Source organism: Emys orbicularis, chromosome 1, assembly GCF_028017835.1.
Source record: "Emys orbicularis isolate rEmyOrb1 chromosome 1, rEmyOrb1.hap1, whole genome shotgun sequence".
NCBI classification, from domain to species: domain Eukaryota; kingdom Metazoa; phylum Chordata; order Testudines; family Emydidae; genus Emys; species Emys orbicularis.
The window spans coordinates 141,175,723-141,201,259 of NC_088683.1; the positions used below are offsets into that span (position 1 = coordinate 141,175,723).

The 25,537-nt window shown below is 43.5% G+C and overlaps 1 protein-coding gene across 1 annotated transcript in view; it reads left to right on the forward strand.

The window, feature by feature from the left end:
* CCND2 (cyclin D2) overlaps positions 1 to 25,537 on the forward strand; it is a 62,108-nt gene that overhangs the window by 15,883 nt on the left and 20,688 nt on the right. Inside the window, exon 4 of the mRNA XM_065415269.1 lies at positions 3,319 to 3,467. Coding sequence (XP_065271341.1) covers positions 3,319 to 3,467 — 149 coding nt within the window. The remainder of the gene's footprint in view (positions 1 to 3,318; positions 3,468 to 25,537) is intronic.

Genomic DNA, 25,537 nt, shown 5'->3' on the forward strand with positions numbered 1-25,537 from the left:
GTCACAGCCAACTCAGTGTGTGAGGGACTGAGATAGGGAATCAAACCCAGAGGGCCGAATCCTTAGCTGGTGTAAATGAGCATAGCTTCACTGAAGTCAATGGGGCTACACCCATTTACACAAGCTAAAGGTTTGGCCCGGATCTCCCACCATGGTATTTGCAGGGCCAGTCTCTATTTTTGTAAATAGACTGAATATATTGACAAGGATCTGTTTCATACTATGTACTAATTGGGTTTTGAGAGTACTCATACTAAATAATAAAATAAAAGTTGATTGTAAACATGCAATACATTTTCTCCTCCCACCCACTTGAAAAACTCTCCTCCAATCTCTATGAATAAAAACCAGCAAAAAGAAGATTTTCGTTAAGTTACTGTTGAACTAAAGTCTTGCAAACCAAGTTTCAGTTTGAGCGGCGGTTTGCAATCAAGATAAACTGGAAACAGGATTTTGTAAAGGCAATTTGGATATACCATTCACTATATCAGTACTGAAAAAGCCTTAGAAAGGTAACTTATAAAGGACAAAACAAATTGGGATTGTGTTCTTTTGTTTCTTTCTGATGTATAAAGAATTCTAGAAAGGATTAAAAAAAAATTGTTTCTGCTTGTTTATTAAAAGTATCAGAAATGTCTATCTGGTCTTCCCTGATTTTGCTAGATGGCTCATTGGAGGTCTCAAATTTGCATTATGGGCTTTCTCACTCCTTAATTGTAAAGGTGTGGCAGACTGGAAGGCAGGGGGGAAAGAGATATGATGAATTTTAACAAAGACTTCTTTTCTCCACATTTGAGTTAAATATGTGTTAATAGGGCTGTCGATTAATCGCCGTTAACTCACGCAATTAACTCAAAAAAATTAATCACGATTAAAAAAATTAATTGCAATTACTCACACTGTGAAACAATAGAATACCAATTGAAATGTATTAAATATTTTGGATGTTTTTCTACATTTTCAATTATATCAATTTCAGTTACAACACAGACTACAAAGTGATCAGTGCTCACTTTATATTATTTTTATTACAAATATTTGCACCGTGAAAATTATAAACAAAAGAAATAGTATTTTTCAATTCACCTCATACAAGTACTGTAGTGCAATCTCTTTATCATGAAAGTGCAATTTACAAATATAGTTTTTTTGTTACATAACTGCACTCAAAAACAAAACAATGTAAAACTTTAGAGCCTACAAGTCCAATCAGTCCTACTTCTTCTTCAGCCAATCGCTCAGACAAACAAGTTTGTTTACATTTACAGGAGATAATGCTGCCCACTTCTTAATTACAATGTCACCTGAAAGTGAGAACAGGCGTTCTCATGGCACTGTTGCAGCTGGTGTTGCAAGATATTTACGTGCCAGATGCACTAAAGATTCATATGCCTCTTCATGCTTTAGTCATCATTCCAGAGGACATGCTTCCATGCTGATGATGCTTGTTAAAAAAATACTGCGTTAATTAAATTTGTGGCTGAACTCCTTGGGGGAGAATTGTATGTCTCCTGCTGTTTTACCCGCATTCTGCCATATATTTCATGTTATAGCAGTCTCGGATGATGACCCAGCACATGTTGTTAATTTGAAGAACACTTTCACTGCAGATTTCACAAAACACAAAGAAGGTATCAATGTGAGATTTCTAAATATAGCTATAGCACTCGACCCAAGGTTTAAGAATCTGAAGTGCCTTCCAAAATCTGAGAGGGATCAAGTGTGGAACATGCTTTCAGATGTCTTAAAAAAACAACACTCTGATGCGGAAACTACAGAACCCAAACCACCAAAAAAGAAAATCAGCCTTTTGCTGGTGGCATCTGACTCAGATGATGAAAATGAACATGCATCGGTCCGCACTGCTTTGGCTCGTTATTGAGGAGAACCTGTCATCAACATGGACGCATGTCCTCTGGAATGGTGGTTGAAGCATGAAGGGACATATGAATCTTTAGCGCATCTGGCATGTAAATATCTTGCGACGCCGGCTACAACAGTGCCATGCAAATGCCTGTTCTCACTTTCGGGTGACATTGTAAACTAGAAGCAGGCAGCATTATCTTTCGCAAATGTAAACAAACTTGTTTATCTGAGCGATTGGCTGAACAAGAAGTAGGACTGATTGGACTTGAAGGCGCTAAAGTTTTACATTGTTTTATTTTTGAATGCAGTTGTTTTTTGTACATAATTCTACAAAATTAAGTTCAACTTTCACGATAAAGAGATTGCACTACAGTACTTGTGTTAGGTGAATTGAAAAATACTATTTCTTTTGTTTTTTACAGTGCAAATATTTGTAATAAAAATAAATATAAAGTGAGCACTGTACACTTCGTATTCTGGGTTGTAATTGAAATCAGTATGTTTGAAAATGTAGAAGACATCCAAAAATATTTAAATAAATGGTATTTTATTATTGTTTAGCAGCACGATTAATCACAATTAATCGCAATTAATATTTTTGGCAGCCCTATGTGTTAAATAAAACAAGCACAAATAGTCTTCACTAAAAACCTCTTCTCTCTCAACTGCTTAGGTTTCAGTTCCTTTTGATTTCATATTCCAACTAGTTATCCAGTTATACATAGAATTCCAGGGTAGACGAGACCTGAATTGTTAATGTAAAAAAACAAGCAGAAATTTCCCATTCCCTCTTTTTTTAAAAAGGAGGGAAGGAAGAACCATCTAGGCCTTCTTTTTCCATCATAAGTGGGTTTGGAAGATAGATTTTTATTGGTAAATGTTGGCAAATGTCGATTTCACCCCCCGAAAAATATTTCCATTGCTAATAATCAAAATTTACAAATATGTATATTAAGAAAAATGCTGCATGCGAACTTTGATTTAAGGATATTTATTTTGTATATTTGACCTGTGATGTTGATAATTTGTGTTTTAATGGTTATGAAGCTTGAACTTTGAATGTCGTCATTAAATAATTGTGTAAATTCCTCTCCCAAATAATTTCCTGCAACTGAAAATTTAAATAAATAGAAATTGGAAAAAAATGAATAAAACCCATAATTATGCACAATTGAAAATTTAACTGGATAAAAATAGAAGTGTTTAAAATACTGTTGAAATTATAAAAAAATAAAAATTGAATTCTGCCAAGCCTAATCACAAGGAAGGAAAAAAGGGCACAAATACAATTTCTTTTTCTTTTGCAGGTCACCTTTAAGCCTCATCTATCTGCATCTAGCTTCTCTGGCTCAGTCAGAGCAGAAAGGACTTCAGTATTTCTGGCTGGTAGTCTCTGTGTCTTACAGCTTTGCTGGTCTGTGCTTGGAATAATTCTTGGGTCCGTTTCTGCAGATTTTAACTTCGCCATGTATCCACCATCAATGATAGCAACTGGAAGCGTGGGAGCAGCCATCTGTGGCCTTCAGCTTGATGATGGAGAAAGTTCACTCTCCGGTGACAGCCTAACAGAACTCCTGGCCAAGATCACAAACACAGATGTGGTAAGTGACCTGAAAACATTGTTGTTTCTTTGCTGAGAAAGCTGTGGAAAATATGATCCACATAATTTGCTTGATCCTGCTAGCCCATGGGAGTTCATGGGCAGAGGGCTTGCAGGACTGAGCTCATAGACACCGTTACAAAGCTTTGGAATCGGCCCAGAACTCTCAGGGTCTGTGTACACTGCAGTTAAAAACCCTCAGCTGGCCCATGCCAGCTTACTCGGGCTAAGGGGCTGTTTAATTGTGGTGTTAGGGGTTAGGGTCCCAGAGCTTAGGCTGCAGACCAAGCCCGAACATCTACATCGCAATTAAATGGCCCCTTAGCCCGATCCTGAGTCATTTGGCATGGGCCAGACGGAGGTGTCTAACTGCAGTGTACACATACCCTAAGTCACACTCTACCTGGCTTTTCTGTGAATGCACAAGGGGTGTGTTTGTTGGAGAGAGGAAGTGGGTGCAACAAGCGGGCATCTGGCAGTCCCTGCTAGTGTCTTTTGGAATGCATTACCCCAAAGGGAGTAGGGAGAAGGCCTTAGACACGCCCCCCATCAACAGTGGCCAGCAGAGCAGCCCTGTCACAGAGGGGAGTACACCCTACATCCTTGTGAGGGGTGATGAAGTGAGCAGACAGAAGGCATTGGGTTTCCCTGAGATCCCCCTGGCAATGAAGTTTTCCATCTTCAACACCAGGGACCAATGCAAGACTGGTCAAATCTGGGCCTGTATTTGCAGTCCTTGGATGGTGCACCTGTTACTTTGACCCTTCATTGATTCACCTTTTTTAAAGGTCCTTGATTTAAAGTCTTCATGCACTGTGTACAGTATATCCAGATAAAGAAATCAATTCTCTTTTTATTCCATTTACTATACATTCATTGAGGACACTTCTTAGGTTATGAGAAAGTCTTCTCAGAAATAACAGATTGGAATCTGGCAGTTTTTTGATGGTCTATGTGAAATGAATTTGGTAGTATCAGGTCAGTTTCCAAAACCCGACACTCTTGTTGGCAGTCTCAGCAGAGAGTTCAAACACTGTGCAAGGATCACTGAGAATGACCTACCCTGTTGCCCCTAGAGGTGGGTCTCACAAGTTCTTGGTTGAGCTATGCTGGGGGGAGCTTCATTGCTGCTGTCCAAGGTGCACCCAGTCTGTGGATAAACGTGGGACTTTCACCTCTAGGATTGTTAATCGAGCGTATTTCACCAGCACTCAAATGACAAGCAAATGGGTGCTGGCTTCTGACAAGAGGATGCTCTTCTACCATAAGCCCATCAGTTTACTGCATGACATCCTAACGTATTAACTATAAATTGTTGTATTTCTTTTATCTTGCAAAAATAATATTCTGTGCATTTATTATATTTTTGGATGCATTATTGTCTAAGCCCTGCTATTTTTTCACCAGCAAATCGAAGTCTTTGCATTTCATTTCTGATTTCCAAGAATGATCCAGTTTTGCAAAAAAAAACCTGGCAGAATTTTTTTACATTTCCCCCCGCGTCTCATTGTTTTTAATGTGACATTTTGAATTTCTTTTAGTTGGAAACCACTTTGCACAGAAAAGAGGCAACATTTTGAATGTCACATGCTTTTAATGTGAAAGTGAACATGGTTGTGGAAATTCACACACAATTACTGGGTCTAGTAATGGAATGAAATGAAATTTTTTATACAAAGTATTTGTTGCTTTTTGTACATCTCTACTATAGACACGTGTAGGGCAAGAGACTGTGTGAGTGCTATATAGCAGTATGCAGCAGGATAATGCAGTAAGATAAATCACATATGTTATTTAGGCTGCATGGCCTGGTAATAGTGGAAATTAATTATCATATAGTGCTCCTTTAGCAATGGGGGACACACATAACCCTTATCATTTGGTGGAGGGGCAATGCGGGGCACACAGCGCTCTTGGCATGGGGGATGGGGTGCGGGAGTTGCAGGTGGGTGGTCCCTGAGATAGAGGTGGATGGGATGGTAGCACACAGGGAGCTTGTGGGGGCGATGGAGGAACACAAGGAACCCCTGGTATGTGCAGTGAGCTTGGCTTACACAAGCTGCAACGTGTGTACTCCTCTGGTAATAGTGCTGAAAAAAATAGTATTAGAAGGGAAATAAAACATCACGTTACCACAAACTGTAACTAATCGGGATTAGGATGAGGCCTTCCTGGGGGATACATTATCCCATATCTACCTACTGTGGGGCTTTTTGTGGCTTCCCTCGAAGCATCTGGTAATGTTAGAGACAGGATATTGGACCATGGATCTGATCCACTGTTGCAATTCCTATGCTCTTTAAAAGGATTACAGTAATACTTTTCTACTTCTCCCAACTTTATTTGTAGTTGTATGCAGTGAGCATTTTTTAGGATTGGGATTAGGTCCTGTCTGTTTACATTTCCTGTCATGTTTTTGCTTATCCTTTGCCATGGAGAAAGAAACATTTAAAAAGTTTAGGGGGAACTTTTCTAAGGAAGGCACCGGCTCCCATTGACATTCAGTGGAAGTTTGAGCACTTCACTGCTCTTTGTGTCTTTAAAAATTCCCCCATTGTATTTTTGAAGTATTTTCTCTGGGAATAGAAACAAGTGCAGCTTAGTAGCCACCAAGCCCTATATCTTAGAACTGGAGTCTTCATCAGAGTTCAGAGCTTTTTCCCTGGTGACACTCAGTGTAAGAGAGGCGGCAGGCTGCTGCCTAGGCTGTCACAGGACTACATTTTCAGTATCACTGAACTCCATCTAGGCTCTGGATATTGTTTCCATAGTACTGAGTGTTCGTCAGAGAGGGGAAAGAGTCCCGGATATACTGCTGGTGTGTCTGCAGGCCCTGGTAACGTTAGATGGGTTTGTTTTTGAGTGGCTGTGTTCTTTCTTCTCAATGAGTCCTGTGTTGGGCAGTTGCTCATCTGCTGTAAGGTTTCTCTAGTGCAGGATGCCATGGAAATCTTTTCCATCATTCCTCTTGTTTAGCATGGATGGGAGGTTTGGGTTGCAGTGGAATCAGTATGCTGACAATATTCAGCTATGTGTCTCCTTTTCATCTGTCCCAGACATTGCAGACCTAGCGTCTAGCCAAGATTGTGGCTTGGAGGATTGCTAGTTGGCTAAAACTCATTCTGGATAGGACAGTAATGACACTAGTAGAATGGGAGAAATGTTGGTAGGAGAGTATAGAGGGAATATCTATTCCCTAGATGGAGGGGCAATACTCACCATACAGGGGTTAGCAAGGTTTGCAGTTGTAGGGGTGCTGCAGAACCTTTAGCTGCTCCTGGATTCCTAGATATTAGGAAAGAGCATGTTTTTCATTGTTGCAAGCAAAGAGATAGTGACCATTCCTCTCTGATGTAGCCCTTGCTACAGTAATCTATTCCTAGTCACCTCCAGATTGGTTATTGCAGTTCACTCTACCCTTGAAAAACAATCAGAAACCCCAACTAGTGCACGCTACACTGTTGTATTATTTTTATTTATTTCCAGATGCAATTCAAAGTATTGACATTTCACCTAGAAAGCCCTGCTTGACTTGGGATCCTGGCTGTCTTAGAGAATGAATCTCCCCATGTGCCGTTTTGCTGGATGGAGAAAGGGCACAGTGAAGTGTCTTCTTCTGTGGAGTTTCCTTTCCCCTTGTTCGCACAGAGCCCAAATTAATTGATTTTCAGGGCATGTTGCAGGTACCCAAGACCAAGCCTGAGAGGGAGCGGAAGGCTTGGTTTTCTCTGGTGGCTTAGGGAGGTTCTATGCATATTTTTCAGTTGACATTGTCAATGTATGTTTTAATGCATGTGGTTCCTACTGTAGGTGGGGCTGGTAGGGCCCCCTATTATTAAAGTTGCCTGACATTTCCTGTTATAGGACCCTATTTTTAGTTGCTTGTAAAATTGCCAAACTTCAACTATTTGGGCTGAAATTTTCCATGCTCTGGACTGCTGCAGGCCAGGCCGGGTCCAAGTCCTGGCACCTGAACTGACAGCAGGGAGTTGTCTCTCCTGTGCGCTCAATGACCACCCCCACCCCCCATTCTGAGCCCAGGCAGCGTTGTTGAAGAAGCTGCCTGATTCAAATGCAGAGGGGACAATAACCAGATTTGCAGAGGGTAGAGGAGTTTATTGGGACAAGGAGCCTGGCGGGGAGATTGGGACTGAACGCTAGCAGTGGAGGTGAGAGAAACTGGGACTGGGAGTTGGGGTAGGAGAAGACTGAAAATGGCTGGGCAGGGAGACTAGGACTAGGAGCCAGGTGGGAAATTGGGACTGGGAACAGGGGGAGACTGGGACAAGGAGCTGGGGGTGGACACCAAGATTGGACGGGGAGGGGAGGGCAGGGGACTGGAAGTCAGGGTGAGGGAGAGAGGATGAGGAGCCAGCAAGGAGGGAGCAGGGACTGATTGGGCAAGGAGACTGGGAACAAGGGGCTGGGCTATTGGTGGGTGGAACTGAAATGGTTGTGATGGGAGACTGGTGGTGGGGAACAGACTGGGACTGAGAATCTGTAGGAGTGAGACTGGGACTTGGACGAGAAGCTCGAAGAGCGGAGACTGGGACTGGCGAGGTGAGGTGAGGAGAATGGGACTGGGATGAGAATCCATGGGTGAGGAAGAGATAGGATTGGGACATGTTGGAGGGGATGCGTCAGAAGGAATCACACTTGGGAGAAGTGGGCAGAAAAGTCTGTGCCTGCTAGAGAACACTCCTATCATAGAATCATAGAATCATAGAATATCAGGGTTGGAAGGGACCTCAGGAGGTCATCTAGTCCAACCCCCTGCTCAAAGCAGGACCAATTCCCAACTAAATCATCCCAGCCAGGGCTTTGTCAAGCCAGGCCTTAAAAACCTCCAAGGAAGGAGACTCCACCACCTCCCTAAGTAACGCATTCCAGTGCTTCACCACCCTCCTAGTGAAATAGTGTTTCCTAATATCCAACCTAGACCTCCCCCACTGCAACTTGAGACCATTGCTCCTTGTTCTGTCATCTGCCACCATTGAGAACAGCCGAGTTCCATCCTCTTTGGAACCCCCCTTCAGGTAGTTGAAGGCTGCTATCAAATCCCCCCTCATTCTTCTCTTCTGGAGACTAAACAATCCCAGTTCCCTCAGCCTCTCCTCATAAGTCATGCGCTCCAGACCCCTAATCATTTTTGTTGCCCTCCGCTGGACTCTTTCCAATTTTTCCACATCCTTCTTGTAGTGTGGGGCCCAAAACTGGACACAGTACTCCAGATGAGGCCTCACCAATGTCGAATAAAGGGGAACGATCACGTCCCTCGATCTGCTGGCAATGCCCCTACTTATACAGCCCAAAATGCCGTTAGCCTTCTTGGCAACAAGAGCACACTGTTGACTCATATCCAGCTTCTCGTCCACTGTGACCCCTAGGTCCTTTTCTGCAGAACTGCTACCTAGCCACTCGGTCCCTAGTCTGTAGCAGTGCATAGGATTCTTACGTCCTAGGTGCAGGACTCTGCACTTGTCCTTGTTGAACCTCATCAGGTTTCTTTTGGCCCAATCCTCTAATTTGTCTAGGTCCCTCTGTATCCGATCCCTACCCTCTAGTGTATCTACCACGCCTCCTAGTTTAGTGTCATCGGCAAACTTGCTGAGAGTGCAGTCCACACCATCCTCCAGATCATTAATAAAGATATTAAACAAAACCGGCCCCAGGACTGACCCTTGGGGCACTCCGCTTGAAACTGGCTGCCAACTAGACATGGAGCCATTGATCACTACCCATTGAGCCCGACGATCTAGCCAGCTTTCTATCCACCTTACAGTCCATTCATCCAGCCCATACTTCTTTAACTTGGCAGCAAGAATACTGTGGGAGACCGTATCAAAAGCTTTGCTAAAGTCAAGGAATAACACATCCACTGCTTTCCCCTCATCCACAGAGCCAGTTATCTCATCATAGAAGGCAATTAGGTTAGTCAGGCACGACTTCCCCTTGGTGAATCCATGCTGACTGTTCCTGATCACTTTCCTCTCCTCTAAGTGTTTCATAATTGATTCCTTGAGGACCTGCTCCATGATTTTTCCAGGGACTGAGGTGAGGCTGACTGGCCTGTAGTTCCCCGGATCCTCCTTCTTCCCTTTTTTAAAGATGGGCACTACATTAGCCTTTTTCCAGTCATCCGGGACCTCCCCCGATCGCCATGAGTTTTCAAAACTCTATCTAGAGCTTGGAATGGATCCCAAGATTTCTGAGTTTCACAACTCCTCAGAAAATATTCATGAAATCTGCTGGTAAAGTGTCTCACCCCCTTCCATATAAACAATGACAACCTACTATAGTATCAGTTACTCTGTTAGCTCAAGTGGCAGGGGCCTGTGTGGTAGATCTAAAGGTTCCAAATCTGCTGATGAATCATGGATATGTAGGGCTGGAAGAGACCTCGAGAGGTCATCAAGTCCAGCCCCTTTTGTTGAAGCAGGACCATGTAAACCTAGACCAACCCTGACAGGTGTTTGTCCAACCGTTTCTTAAAAACCTCCAAAGATGGGGATTTCACAACCCCCTTTGGACGCTTATTCCAGACATTAACTATATTTCCCATAGCCCATTACTTCTTGTTCTACCTTTAGTGGACATGGAGAACAGCTGATCACAATATTCTTTATAACAGCCCTTAACATATTTGAAAACTGTTATTAGGTCCTCCCTCAGTCTTCTTTTCTCAAGACTAAACATATCTAGTTTTTTTTAACCTTTCCTCATAGGTCAGGTTTTCTAAGCCCTGTGTCATTTTTGTTGCTCATCTTTTGGACTCTCTCCAAGTTGTCCACATCTTTCCTATAGTGTGGCACCCTGAACTGGACATATATGAGTACTCACAAGTGCCAAGTAGAGCGGAACAATTACCCCGTTTTACATACGACACTCCTGTTAATACACCACAAAAAGATACCAGCATTTTTCCCAGCTGCGTCACGTTGTTGACTTAAATTCAATTTGTGATCCACTATAACCCCCAGATTCTTTTCAGCAGTACTAACACCTAGCCAGTTATTCCCCATTTTGTATTTGTGCATTTGATTTTTCCTTCCTAAGTGAGGTATTTTGCACTTGTCTTTATTGAATTTCATTTAGTTGATTTCAGACCAATTCTCCCTATTTGCCAACGTTGTTTTGAATTCTAATCCTGTCCTCCAAAGCGCTTGCAACCCCTCCCAAGTTGGGGTCATCTAGAGGTTTTATAAGTATACTCTCCATTCAGTTATCCAAGTCATTAACGGAAAATTTTGAATAGTACCAGACCCAGGACTGATCCCTGCGATATCCCACTAGATATGCTCTCACAGTTTACAGCAAACCACTGATAACTACTCTTTGAGTATTATCTTCCAACTAGTTGTGCACCCACCTTATAGTAATTTCATCTAGACCACATTTCCCTAGTTTCTTTATGAAAATGCCATGTGGGGCTGTGGCAAAAGCCTTACTAACATCAAAATGTATCACATCTGCTGCCTCTCCCCAGTCCACGAGGCCACTGACCCTGTCAAAGAAGGAAATTAGGTTGGTTTGGCATGATTTGTTCTTGACAAATCCATGCTGACTATTCCTTATATAACCCTGTTATCCCCTAGGTGTGTACAGATTGATTGATTGTTTAATAACACTGGTCTACAATTTTTGAGAAGTCGTCTGCTTCAGAGATAAAATGTGCTATTTATTATGTATTTTGATGTGCTGAATTCAAATATGACAATTAAAACAACTGATTGGCTACTGTTTCTAAGATATTTAAGTTTTTACATTTTATGTCTATGTATATTGTGTAGATAGTAGAGTTTTAATCATAAATTGTAAACCTAGGTCTTTTCATGTGTTTATGGTTGCTTTACATGATACTATTTCACCTGTCCTGTTTATGTAACACTTTAAAAATCAGCAAAAGGGTTATATAAATAAAATGTATTATGAAACAAAAGGCAAAAAACTATTATGTACATAGTTTAGTCCTATTTAGTGTCTACTCGGCGCTTCTTGGCTTGTCTCTTGTATTCATTAAATGGAGCATCTCTTGTCACTGTCCAGCAATAGTCTGCAAGCATTGATGGTCTCCATTTGCCCTGATAGCGTTTCTCCATTGTTGCAATGTCCTGGTGAAATCGCTCGCCGTGCTCGTCGCTCACTGCTCCGCAGTTCGGTGGAAAAAAATCTAGATGAGAGTGCAAAAAATGTATCTTTAGTGACATGTTGCAACCAAGGCTTTTGTATGCCTTGAGGAGGTTTTCCACCAACAACCTGTAGTTGTCTGCCTTGTTGTTTCCGAGAAAATTTATTGCCACTAACTGGAAGGCTTTCCATGCCGTCTTTTCCTTGCCACGCAGTGCATGGTCAAATGCATCATCTCGAAGAAGTTCACAAATCTGAGGACCAACAAAGACACCTTCCTTTATCTTAGCTTCACTTAACCTTGGAAATTTTCCATGGAGGTACTTGAAAGCTGCTTGTGTTTTGTCAATGGCCTTGACAAAGTTCTTCAGCAGACCCAGCTTGATGTGTAAGGGTGGTAACAAAATCTTCCTTGATTCATCAAGTGGTGGATGCTGAACACTTTTCCTCCCAGGCTCCAATGACTGTCGGAGTGGCCAATCTTTCTTGATGTAGTGGGAATCTCTTGCAAGACTATCCCATTCGCAGAGAAAACAGCAGTACTTTGTGTATCCAGTCTGCAGACCAAGCAAGAGAGCAACAACCTTCAAATCGCCACAAAGCTGCCACTGATGTTGGTCATAGTTTATGCACCTCAAAAGTTGTTTCATGTTGTCATAGGTTTCCTTCATATGGACTGCATGACCAACTGGAATTGATGGCAAAACATTGCCATTATGCAGTAAAACAGCTTTAAGACTCGTCTTCGATGAATCAATGAACAGTCTCCACTCATCTGGATCGTGAACGATGTTGAGGGCTGCCATCACACCATCGATGTTGTTGCAGGCTACAAGATCACCTTCCATGAAGAAGAATGGGACAAGATCCTTTTGACGGTCACGGAACATGGAAACCCTAACATCACCTGCCAGGAGATTCCACTGCTGTAGTCTGGAGCCCAACAGCTCTGCCTTACTCTTGGGTAGTTCCAAATCCCTGACAAGGTCATTCAGTTCACCTTGTGTTATGAGGTGTGGTTCAGAGGAGGAGGATGGGAGAAAATGTGGGTCCTGTGACATTGATGGTTCAGGACCAGACGTTTCATCCTCTTCCTCTTCCTCGTCTGACTCAAGTGAGAATGATTCTGGTGCATCAGGAACCGGCAGTCCTTCTCCGTGGGGTACTGGGCGTATAGCTGATGGAATGTTTGGATAATGCACAGTCCACTTTTTCTTCTTTGACACACCTTTCCCAACTGGAGGCACCATGCAGAAGTAACAATTGCTGGTATGATCTGTTGGCTCTCTCCAAATCATTGGCACTGCAAAAGGCATAGATTTCCTTTTCCTGTTCAACCACTGGCGAAGCTTTGTTGCACAAGTGTTGCAGCATATGTGTGGGGCCCACCTCTTGTCCTGATCTCCAATTCAAAATAAAGGTGATAGGCTTTCTTAATCATAGTGGTTATACTGCGCTTTTGTGATGCAAAAGTCACTTCACCACAAACATAGCAGAAGTTATCTGCACTGTTCACACAAGTACGAGGCATCTCTGCTCACTTTGGCTAAACAGAAATGTGTCCCTTTGCAAAATCAAACACTGACAAATAAGAGAGCACGACACTGTATGATTTCTAGAGCTGATATAGGGCAATTTGTTCAGCAGAGTGATGTAAGCTTCGTTATGATTGCATCATCCATGACTTCTAGGAATAACATGATGCAATTCATATCATGTATGACGCAATACCAGCTTCAGATTGCATCATTCATTGTTTTGCCTAAAAAGCAAGTACTGTCCAATCCCAGTCATAGATTTATTCATAGATCCAGTCAAAGATGTATTTTAGTCATTTCTGGTTTAAATTGAGATCCCTTCCCTTTATAACTCACTTATCCTCTGCCATTCCCAAGTCAAGGGTCATATATACTGACCCAATAGCATATCTTGAAAACTAGAGCCAATCAACAATTTTAAGCATCATTTTCGTTCTCAGTGACCCAGAATTAGTAAAGTTTGACTACATTTATTTCAGAAGCATTTTGGCTGTAGAGCAGTGTAATCTCTTCCAATATCTTTTCAGGTATCAAACTTAGGCTGACTGGTCTATAGTTTCCTGGGTCCTCTTTATTCCCCTTTTTAAGATAGGTACTATGTTTGCCCTTTCCCAGTCCTCTGGACTTCACCCATCCTCCATGTGTTCTCAAAGATAATTGCTAATGGTTCAGAGATTGCTTCAGCTAGTTCCTTAAGGACTCTAGAATGAATTTCATCAGGCTCTGACAATTTTAGTATATTGAACTTATCTATTCCTCTTAACCCCTTCTTTCCTTATTCAGGCTTGCTTTCCTTCCCCTTGATGTTAATATTTATTGTGTTAAATAACTGGTCACCATTAACCTTTTTAGTGAAGATTGAAGCAAAATAGGTATTAAACACTTCAGCCTTCCTGATGTCATCAGTCACTAGCTTTCCTTCCTCACTAAGTAGAGGACCTACAATTTCCTTTATCTTTCTCTTGCTCCTAATGTATTTAAAGAACCTCTTATTATTGCCTTCTATATCCCTTGCTAGGAGTAACTCATTTTGTGCCTTAGCCTTTCTGATTTTGCCCCTATATGCTTGTTGCTATTCTTTTGTACTCCTCCTTAGCAATTTATCCATGTTTCCATTTTTTGTTGGATGCCTTTTTGATTTTCAGGTAAGTAAAGAGCTTCTAATGAAGCCATATTGGCTTCTTACTATTCCTATTTTTCCATTGCATTGGAATAATTGATGGTTGTGTCTTTAATAGTCTCTTTGAGAAACTTCTAACTTTCCTGAACTCCTTTATCCTTTAGATTTACTTCACATGGATCTTACCTACCAGTTCTCTGAGTCTGTCTGCTTTTTTGAAGTCCATTGTTCTTATTCTGCTTCTCCCACTCCTTCTTTTCCTTATAATCATGAAACCTATCATTTCATGATCACTTTCATCCAAATTTATTTCCACCTTCAGATTTGCAACTAATTCCTCCCATTTTGTCAGAATCAAGTCCAAAATGGCTGTCTCCTCGGTTACTTTCTCCACTTTCTGACACAAAAAGTTGTCCCCATACATTTCAATAACTTGCTGGAAATTTTGTGTTTTGCTGTGTTACTTTTCCAGCAGATGTCTGGTTGTTAAAGTCCCCCATTACTACCAGGTCTTGTGTTTTGGCTATTTCTGTTATTTGTTCTAGAAATGCCTCATCCATCTCTTCCTCTTTTGGTGATCTGTAGTAGACCCCTAGAAGGACATCATGCCTGTTTTTTCCCCTTTTATCTTTACTAAGAGACTTTCAACTGGTCTGTCTCTCACCTCCTTCTGTACCTCAGAACAAGTGTATATACTCTTGATGTATAATGCAATACTTTCTCTCTTTTTCCCAGGTGGGTATATTATGCTATATGATGAAATTTCTGGCGGGTTTTTTTTTTTTCCAATTTGCTTTTTTAAAAACCTAGCAACCTTAATTTGCATCCCTTATGCATATGCATTATAATATAGACTTTAGTTACCAGTCCCAGCCTCTCCACCTTCCCTGGCTCCTTTTCCCACTCTGCCCTTTCTCCCACCCACACTGCATTTGAATGTCAACTTCCTCCTGTGCACTGCCTGGACCCAGAAGGGGGCTCAGTAAGTGCATAGGACAGACAGGCTCACTGCTTTCACTTTAGATGAGGGGATCTGGACCCGGCACAGTTGTAGCAGCCCAGAGCTGCAGCTGCAGGGAAGGTCCTGTTCAGCCCCTGGCTGGAGCATGCTCAGTGTGAATGGACTCTTTGGGGAATTTAGCTGCTAAAAATCTAAGAAGTCTTTACTGAGCATGTGCAAATGGTAATTTTTTTTACAAAGGGTTATAAATTGGCCTAATTTGGGTGGGCACACTCCTGACACAGAAGTCATCCTCTTACCAAATTGCCAGTCACTATTCCAAAGCATCTGGTTGCTAAAGCTCTTCAAAGAAAACGTCCCTAGAGTTTTTGAACATTGGCAAAACAATGTATTTTTCCCTACCCTTATTCTCAGAAGTGCCTGAAATGTTTTGGCTGAAATTTTCCATACACCCAGTATGTCAATTTCAGACCAAACGATTAATGTCTGGCAAAGTTATAAGCAACTGAAAACAGAGTTTTATAATGGGAAGTGTCAGGCAACCTTAATAGGTGATTCTACCAGCTCTGCCTATAATGCGTATCTGTTATTGTAGAAAAAATATACTATCTTTGCATTGTTTAAGGGATAGTATCAGGCTGCATTAGTAAAGGGTAAAGACTATTGTAATGTCCTGCAATGGGGCAGAGTTAAAGTTGTACATACAACCATAGTTTGCTCTGAGTTCCAGATTTGTGATCACTTAAACCTGTAACTGTAATGTTACAATAATTTCAGCTTTTCTATGTGAACTGGCTTGTTTTTCAAAGGGGGGGCGGGTTGGGAGGGGAGGGAAGAATCGAGGACTTTTAGGTTCCAGGAGCATCATAATATGGTAAAAGATCCTTCTTATATTGCAAGTTCTTTGGGACAGAGACGGTCTTTCTGTTCTATGTTTGTACAGCAACTAGCACAATGGGGTCCCGGTCCATGACTATGGCTCCTAGGCACTACGATAATTTAAATAGCTAATAATAATAATTAATATCCTTCAGAGGTTACAGGCTCTGCAGATGAAAAGCTTCTCCCCCTGCCAACCCAAGCAACAACCTTCAGAACCCTGCAGAGTATCTGAGGGGAGGGGAAGGAGGGAGCAGGCAGCAGAATTAGCACTAATCCCATTCATGTCCCCTGGGCAGCAGCTGCTGGGTTATGTTACCCTCTGAAAAGGTTAGCATGGGTCTCTTCCTGCTGCAGTTAGCATCATAGCTGTGATGGTTAGTAAAATTGACTGTCTAATCCGCACTGAGGACTAGCAACCCTGAACATTTCAGACTTTAAAGTGCAGCCATTTCTGAGTTATGCATGAGCAGAGAAGCATCTTATAACTTTCTTAACAGGAAAAAAAGCATATTTTTTAAACCCTTGCATAACTCAGAAATTGCCGAAGGGATTTTGCTTTAGCTTTAAAAAAAATGCACCATCTGAGATAAAGCATGAAAAATTTCAGCTCCAGAGTTAGGAGTATGTGAAAACAGAAGATTATAATGAAAGGCTGATGTAGCCTTAACTATAATGAACTCTCCTAGGCTTCTGCTGAAGTATATGAGGATGCTTCCTGTTTACAAGGAAATAACTGTACCAGAGCTGCATAAACTCAAATGCCAAAATCAGTGGTCTTTACAATAACATAACTAAGAGCAGAATTTGGCATGTAGTGCTCTAATATTTTTTAATAGATGTTTCATTATGAATTAGGCCAAAATATGTTATTAATAAAGAGAATTTAGTTTAGACTCCTTCCATTTAAATAAATAAACTCTTACTATGTGAGTGTTTCTTTCTAAAACAGAGAGCCAGGTACTGGTGTACTGGTCTGCTGTAAATCTGGAGTAACTCCATCGATTTAATGAAAGTTACTCTGGATTTTCATTGGCATAAGTGAGATCAGAACCTTGCCCAATAGCTGTTACATTACATAGTGGTATACTATGCCAATATCATTTGATAAAGATTATTTGCTAAATAGTGGCTATACAATATTTGGCAAAAAATAAAATGCAGTGTGAAGGAACTGTGACCTTCACACTCTATGAGGGAATAATTGAGCTATGTGAGAGCTGGGCTTTATTGCTCCTTCTGGCTACCAAAATAAATATCAGGACCTTATACTAATGAGAAGCTGAGAAGCCTGACAGTTTTATGGGTAGTGAAATTACCTTTGTGTGGTACATTTTAAGTGCTTTTTCCAAACAGAAGATAGTAGCTAGTACAGAGTGGTTTCACACAGCTGTATGTGATATTATAAGATTGTGGGCCTCTACTGTGATCACATTTTCTTCAACAGAGTAGGAATGTTTCTTTTGTTATTTGCTAAAGAGGTAACTGGTTGGGGAAAAGTTTAACACCCCCCCCCCCACCACCTCTATCCACATGAAGTTCACTGAGTGCTCTCTCCATCTCTCAATTGAGCACTGCAGTGGAAGAATAAACAACTTGAAAAGATAGCATTGCCAACTTTCCAATTTCTCAAAGCCAGACACTACAGCAGGAGTGCAGGAACTTCTCCTCATCCTCTGTTCCTCCTCTTCCCCTGAGGCTCCACCCCTTGCTCCACCTCATTCCCCAAGGCTTTGCCCCCACTCACTCCTCTCTCCCTTCTCCCCCATCGCTTGCTGCTCTCCCCTCTCCCCCGTCACTCGATCCTCTTCCCCACCCTCTCCATCCCTGAGCTGGGCTCCCTCTGCCCGTAAGGGGACTATTCACCTGCTGCCTGTGGAGCCAGGGCTGGGAGCTGCAAGCCTGATGTGGAGCCTGCCTGACTGCCCACGAGATGCAGGTAGAAGGTGGCCCCAGCTGAGCAGGGGCTCGCGCGGGTCAATGACCTGGTGCTTTCCCCCCTCCCCCCCGGCCGCTCACCCGTAAGGCAGGTAATAAGTGGGAGGGCCATGGCCCTCTGGTCCCCCATGTCCGGTGAACCCTGCATTACAATTATGGTCAGAATTGCCTGGACCACTCAGCTCCCCTCAGGGATCCTTCTCCCGCCCAGCGGTCGGCAAGGGGCCAGGCCCCGCTCTCTTACCCTGGCAGCAGTTCCTCCAGGCCGACGGCAGCTGCCGAGCCAGCCCCACTCGGAGGCCAGGGCAAAGCGGAACCAAATGCGCTTCCAGCCAAGGAGTTCCCTCCCCGCGTTCCCTGCTCCTGCCTGGCAGGTATTGCTCTGCCCTGGGCTCTGGCTCATCCCACCGGGCCTGATCCTACTGGGGGGTGGGGGAGTTGACACTGCTGGGCCCGATCCTGTGGCACCCATATTTGCACCCCTCCATCCCACTAGCTCTGTGCTGCCTCTCTCTCCCTGCCTTAGTTATGGCCTTGGAAAATTGCGGTAACAGGACTTTGGGTGTCTGGTGAATACTTCTGATCAGAGACTGTACAGGTCCCCTTAAAACCAGACTTTCTAGCCGAAAACCAGACACCTGGCAACCCTATGAAAAGATAGGAATTTTCATACTGGACCAGACCAACATTCCACCTACTGCAGCTTCCTGTCTCCAGCAGTACCAGTTGCATCAGAGGGAGGGGCAAGAAACCCTATTGTGAACAGTTATGAACTTTGAGAAAGGATGGCCCAGTGGTTAGGGTGCTATACTTGGGATTCCTGAGTTCATTTCTTTGTTCTTTGTTTCTATGTGACGTTGGGCAAATCACTTAGGGTGGGATCTATGAAGGGACTTAGGTGTTGCAATGCTGAACATCACAGAGTCTAGAAAATCACAGGAACAACGCTGCGATCCCCAAAGCTGAGTTAAGCACCTCAGCTTCCAGTACAATGAATGGGGAGAGATCTACAAAAGCCAGTATGCTACGTGGGGAGTCACCTAAACTAGCCAATGGGAGATGCCAACCAGAAGGGGGGGTGTCAAGCCCCACCCCCTTGGATATAGGGCCTACGTCTGGGCTGCACAGAGGTGCCTAGCTCTGCTTAGCAATACTTGAATGGCAACCCCTGTCCTGGAGTCAGGTGGCTTAAGCACCTAAACTGTGTTTCTTGTTGGAATGAGTTAGGTGCCTGCCTTGCTCCACACAAAATGGCTGCCAGAGGAAGTAGTACACAACTTTTAGCCCAATGGTTAGAGCACTCCACTGGGATGTGGGAGACCCAGGTTCAATTCTCCTCTCTCTGCTAGAGCAGGAGAAAGTATTTGAATAGAGGTCTGCCATTTCTCAGGCAAGTGCTCTGACCACTGAGCTATGGGATACTCTGGTATGGGGGTTTCTTCTGTCTCTCCTGTTGAAGCTGTTCCATTGTGGCTAAATAACAAAAGAGTGATGGGAGGAGCGGGACTGGACCCAGGGTCTCTCACCTCCCAGTTGGGTGCTCTAACCACTAGATTTCAGAATCATTCTCCCTTTCTGGCCCAATGACTTTTCCACAGTGGATAAATATTAAATAGCCATTAGGTGAGAGAACTCGCATGAGAGAATGACTCTGTGGTCCAGTGGTTAGGGCACCCTCATGAGAGACCGTGGGTCCAGTCCCCCGATCTAATCACCTTTTCATTATTTATGCCCAATTGAAAAGCTTCAACAGGAGAGATTGAGGGAGCCTCATATCAGAATATCCCATAGCTCAGTGGTTGGAGCACTTTCCTGAGAGATGGGACACCCTGGTACAAATCCTTTTTTCTCCCCCTCTGGTACTGAGGGGGGAATTGAATGTGAGCTAAACATTATAAGGTGAGCATCTCCTCTTCTGGCCAGATTTTTGAATGGGACCTGATCTGGTATGCAGTCTCTGAGCATGCCTTACAGGATCAGGCTCCACATATGATGTAGGCAGACAAACACCTATCTTCCCCTGGTTTGTGAAGCAGTCTGGGGCTTAGGTGGGGAGATGGGAATCTGGACTCCCAGAAGGCGTCAGCAGTGTACATGCCCAGAAGCTGAAACACAAGTGCTGAGGGAGCTTTACCCTGAAACGTAGTCACCCAGTGAGTTTAGGTGACTACAGGGTTTGGTGGGAGTTTCGTGGATAGCAGTGTAGCCAAAACTGGGACTTGGACACCTAAACCTGAGATTTAGGTGCCTAGGTACCTTTGTGGATCCCACCCTTACTTGCTCTGTGCCTCAGTACCACCTATGGGGCAACCAGATTGTGGCCCCATTGTGGTTGGCTCTGTACAAATATATAGGGCCAAATTTTCCATAGAGCTTAGCACTCAAAATTGGGGAGGTTAGGCACTAGAATAAGTGGACAGATTTTTAGGCGCTATCAGCCTGTTGGGTATAGGGTGGGTGCTGAGGACTTTTGAAAATCTGTCTATGAAGTGTCACCATGGTAGTTGCTGGAAGCTGAGCACTTCTGAAACTCTGGCCTGATTGGTGGGTTCTGAGCCCTTCAAAATGTGGCTTTGATCCGTTTTGAAAATCTGGCCCGTAGTAAATGACAACCTCTGCCACAAATATCATAAATACTCTCTTCTTGCCCTTCCTAAAACATCCTACATTAAATCTGCTATGTATATTACTTTTCAGCCAAAGAAATAATTCTGATATTATCTTCACACAGATCTTTCCAAATCTCTAGATTTAACTGAAGTTCAGAGTTGCCACATTCTAGAATTAAGTTTTTGTTGAACCACATTAAAAAATCATGGAATTATCCATTGGCAGTCTGTCTAGAATGGATAGCATTTGAGCACTGTTCCTAAGGCACATACGTCATTTATTCCCTCTTTTGTAGGGTTTAGAGCCTGTGGTTTTGGAACCATGTAACAGGGCTTGCTGTGTCCTATCCTGCCTTATTTGTTGCAGGCTGCATTTTGTATGCAAGGAAACAACAGACAAAATAGCCTCAAAAGAAAGGAAGAATGAGATAGTTTCCTAAGTTGTCTTTGCCTGAGTTGGCAGCTGCTCTAGCTCATTCAGCTTTTTGTTCTCCAGTGAGTGCTGTGCGTGTGTAGTAACAATGGGGTGATGCAGTTACACTGTAGGCTAATAGTGGAGTTCCGTCAAGTCCATTCATAAATACAGAGAAGGGTGCAGTGCTGTGAAAGCGAGCCAGCTTGCAGAGGAAGTAAGGCCTCCAAGTAATGAGCTCTCCATCACAAACATAGCTGTCAGATCTCATGGACTGGTGATAGACTGTGATCATCTGGTTGGAGGCTTGCCCCGACCTGCACCACTGCAGATGTGTGACCTGTTCAAGCTGACAGAAGACACTGATAATGAGTAGCAAAGATTCCTCCTCATATACACACATAGCACTAGTTTAGCTTTGTCTAATGCAACACAAATATTGTAGGTTTTCTAGGAATCCCAATTTTTATAAACTCTGACATTATTATTGATATTGTTCTTGTTATTTAATATGCATTTCTGTCATCTGAAGATCTCAAAGTATTTTACTACCATTAAAGGACCACTGTCAACTTGAAATCTCAATTCAGCTTTAAAAATTAGTTAATTTGAGGTGTGATATATGCCCCTGAATTCCTCCTGCCAATTTTTTTGACTTTACATTTATGTTTTCCTAAAAAAATGTTTTCCCCTCGGTTGTGAAAGACCTCCCAAACAACAGGAGAAACTGCCTATCCTGGTATCAAGGGTTAGCCGTGTTAGTCTGTATTCACAAAAACAGCAAGGAGTCCGGTAGCACCTTAAAGACTAACAGATTAGATTTAAGGACTAACAATACCTATCCTGGGGAAACAGTGGAACTAAATGTAAACAAAGTGTTGTCAAATGAACTAAGAAAACTGAAAAATTAGAGGGGGAAAAAACTTGCTTTCCCTGATCCCTTTCAGTTATAGTCAACTTAGGCAGTCCTGGTAACACAGTAAGTAAACCAATTCTGGCAGAAATGTGATTTTATTGACCGTATTTAAGTATGATGATGTCCCTTAAATTAATTTACCTACACAACACCCCTGTGGGAGAGCAAAATATTATTTTCCCTGTTTAGAGATGGGTAAACTGGGCTATACAAGCAAACTTTGTAGCCATAATTCATCACCAGTGAGAACAACAAAAGAAGCATTTTTCTATTTGTAAACTGAATCAATTTGATCTGGAATCAATAAGACACCAACAACATGAAACACAGGATGGCATTTTCACATTGTCACTTTTCAGCCCTTGGTTTGTATAGACAGTAGTGTTGCAGAGTTAGGGGCCAGTGTACTGCAAATCAAGTCCCCAATTCAGGAAAGCATCCTTATGCTGGTAGCACATGCACAAGTTCCATACAGTTAATCATGTGCTTAAGTGCTTTCAGGAATTGGGGCCCAAATGTGGACCAAGTGGGAATCCAGTCGTCTTTTGTCCTTAGCAGTGTGGATCACACGTTCTATGCTGGAATTTATGCAAATCCTTATTCCTAAATGCATGAGTAGTTGCATTCCTGTGCTCTCAAAGCAAAGTGTAAATAACAGGAGACCAGCACTGTTACAGTAATCACCCACTGCACCCCCTTACATTTGTTACATATCTCCACTTTCTTGAAAGAAATATTTCTCCTCTTTTTCCTGCTCTGGTTTTTCTTTCTTTAATTTTTTAAAAGAGGTCCTTTTCAGGAATGTTGCTTAAGCGAACCAGAGATATTTGAATAGTCATCAGGTAGACTAACAGTTCTCTTCTTCAAGTACCAGTAAACACTTAGGAAAAACCCACCTTTTTTTTGCACAGAGATGTCCTGTGAATTTTTCAGTGTTTTCAGACTGCTGAATTTTATCAGTCAGCAAAGCATCCAGACTTTGGACTTAAGCTTTTGAGCTTTGGCAGCAACTGTGAAGTAATGGTGTAAACCAGGGGTCAGCAACGTTTGGCACGCGGCTCGCCAGGGTAAGCACCCTGGCGGGCCTGGCCAGTTTATTTACCTGCTGATGCGGCAGGTTCGGCCGATCGCGGCCCCCACTCACCGCGGTTCACCGTCCCGGGCCAATGGGGGCGGCAAGAAGCGGCGCGGGCGAGGGATGTGCTGGCCGCGGCTTCCCGCCGCTCCCATTGGCCCGGGACGGCGAACTGCGGCCAGTGGGGGCCGCGATCGGCCGAACCTGCTGCGTCAGCAGGTAAATAAACTGGCCCGGCCCGCCAGGGTGCTTACCCTGGCGAGCCGCGTGCCAAACGTTGCCGACCCCTGGTGTAAACAAAAGTGTGTGTAATTATAGCTCAGTGGTGTCTTTTAGATCATTTAATTAAAAAAACCAAACAAATAAAAAAACCCCACTCTAACATGTTGTTCTTCAGCTAGTTATCGTACAGAGCAAAAATTGTGGTTTGCTTGCAGATGTTTGATTTGCAAGCAGTTCAAAAATAACATGGTTCATTCAATGCTAATGTAGATTGGCTGCAAGCATCTTTGTCACCAGATTGTCTAAACCTGCTCTAAGCACTAGATAAATTGTTTTATATTAGATTTCCAAAATACAGTGACACCTCTCTTAAGTGATCTCTCATAGTCAGACCAAAATTATTTGCTTAGAAGAGGTTAAGTGGAGCAGAATTGTGTTCAAAGCATTTGCGGATATTTTGTGATGGTTTCTTGATGAAGAATGTTGCCTGGTGAGGATGGTGTTTAATAGGCTTTCAGTGTACCCAGATGAGAGTAAATAAAATGAGACTTTGTTACATCAATAGACCTACAGTTTCTGGATTGTTTTTTAGACAATGTTCCATAGCATGTCATCTACTTCCATTGTGCCTCTTTCATATTCCCAGATGTATTTATTCTCTGACTATTCGATGGGCAAACCTAAAAGGTTCTGAGGTTCAGATCAGTTTCCATAAGTTCAGATTTTTTTTCTAAACCTCATCTTTGGTTAAAAAAAAAACAGGCTAGAAATCTTGCTGGACAAATGGCACAGAGGGGTTGGAAACAAACTGTAGATACTTTCATCAAGAGCTCAGTCCTGCAAAGTACTGAGACCCCTCAATTTGAAGTCAGTGGGCCCTAACGGCAGTAGGCATCTCCCAGAAGGTGCTCAGGACCTGGCAGTATTGGGTCCTAAGCTGCCAATAGAGATCCACGCTGGTTCAGCAGTGACTGAAAGTTCTTCTTCTAGTGCTTGCTTATGTCCATTCCATTGTAGGTGTGTGTGCTCGCCACATGCACTGGTGCCGGAAGTTTTTCCTTCAGTGGTATCCGTAGGGGACTGGCTCAGGTACCCTCTGGAGTGGCGCGCATAGGTGCCGGTATAAGGGGCACTGCCATCTCCCCCTTCCCTCAGTTCCTTCTTACCGCCAGTGACAGTGCTGGAACATCTCCTTGCTTCGGCAAGCTTTTCTATCTCTACTGTGTCTAATAGTGAACTTGTTGTATATAGTTGTTTAAAGTTGTATAGTTAATAGTTCCCTTAGTGTTAAGTTAGAAATAATTAGTTAGTCTTGTATGGGACTTAGCCTAGGGATGGGGCATGCCCTGGTCCCCGGGCTTCAAACCTTGTGACTGTTGCAAAAAACCTATGCCAGTCAGTGATCCCCATAGAAGATGCCTGAAGTGTTTAGGAGAAACCCACATGAACGACAAGTGTCACATTTGCATGAGCTTCAGGCCTCAGACCAAGAAGGAGCGGGACATTTGTCTCTGAGAGCTCCTTGTGGAGTCAGCCCTCGCTCTGGCCTCAGATCTGATGAGATTGGACTCTGCTCCAATGCACCATGGCCTCTGACAGGCGCCGATCCCCATCCGCGACACCGGCTAAAAGACGGAGGAGAGCTAAGACCCACGTGGGGCAGGTCTTCCCCTCCGGACGGTGGCCAGGACCTGACTCCCATTGAGCCGTCAAGCCCACTTCAAGACCTGCCTGCCACGTGGGTAACAGCAGAGGCACTCAGCACCTGGCATTTCTGTCCACACCGGAGGTCTTTCAGGCCGCTTAGGACATACTGTCCCTCCTGTTGCTGCCCATCCTGGCCACTGAGGTGCCCTGTTCGAGGGGTAAACCTGCCTTGGGACCCTTTCAGTGGTCTCCCATCAGTGCAGCACCGCTCTCCACCGCAGAGGGTGTCCCACCAGCGCTCACCTGAACAGCACCACCAGCCCCCGGACACAGGTCGGCTGGCTTGCTGGAGTTCCTGGCATCGGTCCCAGGACTCTAGGCAGCGTTCCTCTGGCTATAGGCGTCAATCATCAGCTATCTGGCAGACCTGCAGAGGCACATCACCAGTCCCCAGAGCCCTGCTGCCAAGAGCGTCCGAGACGCTCTCCTAGCCCACGGCACTGTTCTGGAGGGTCAAGACACCGGTCCCTGGAGTCCCGGAGCCGGATCACCGGTACGGATCACCGTAGGCACATGGACGGTCTCCGAGACGTCAGTCTTCTCGCTCCCGTTCCCGCTCCCAGTCTA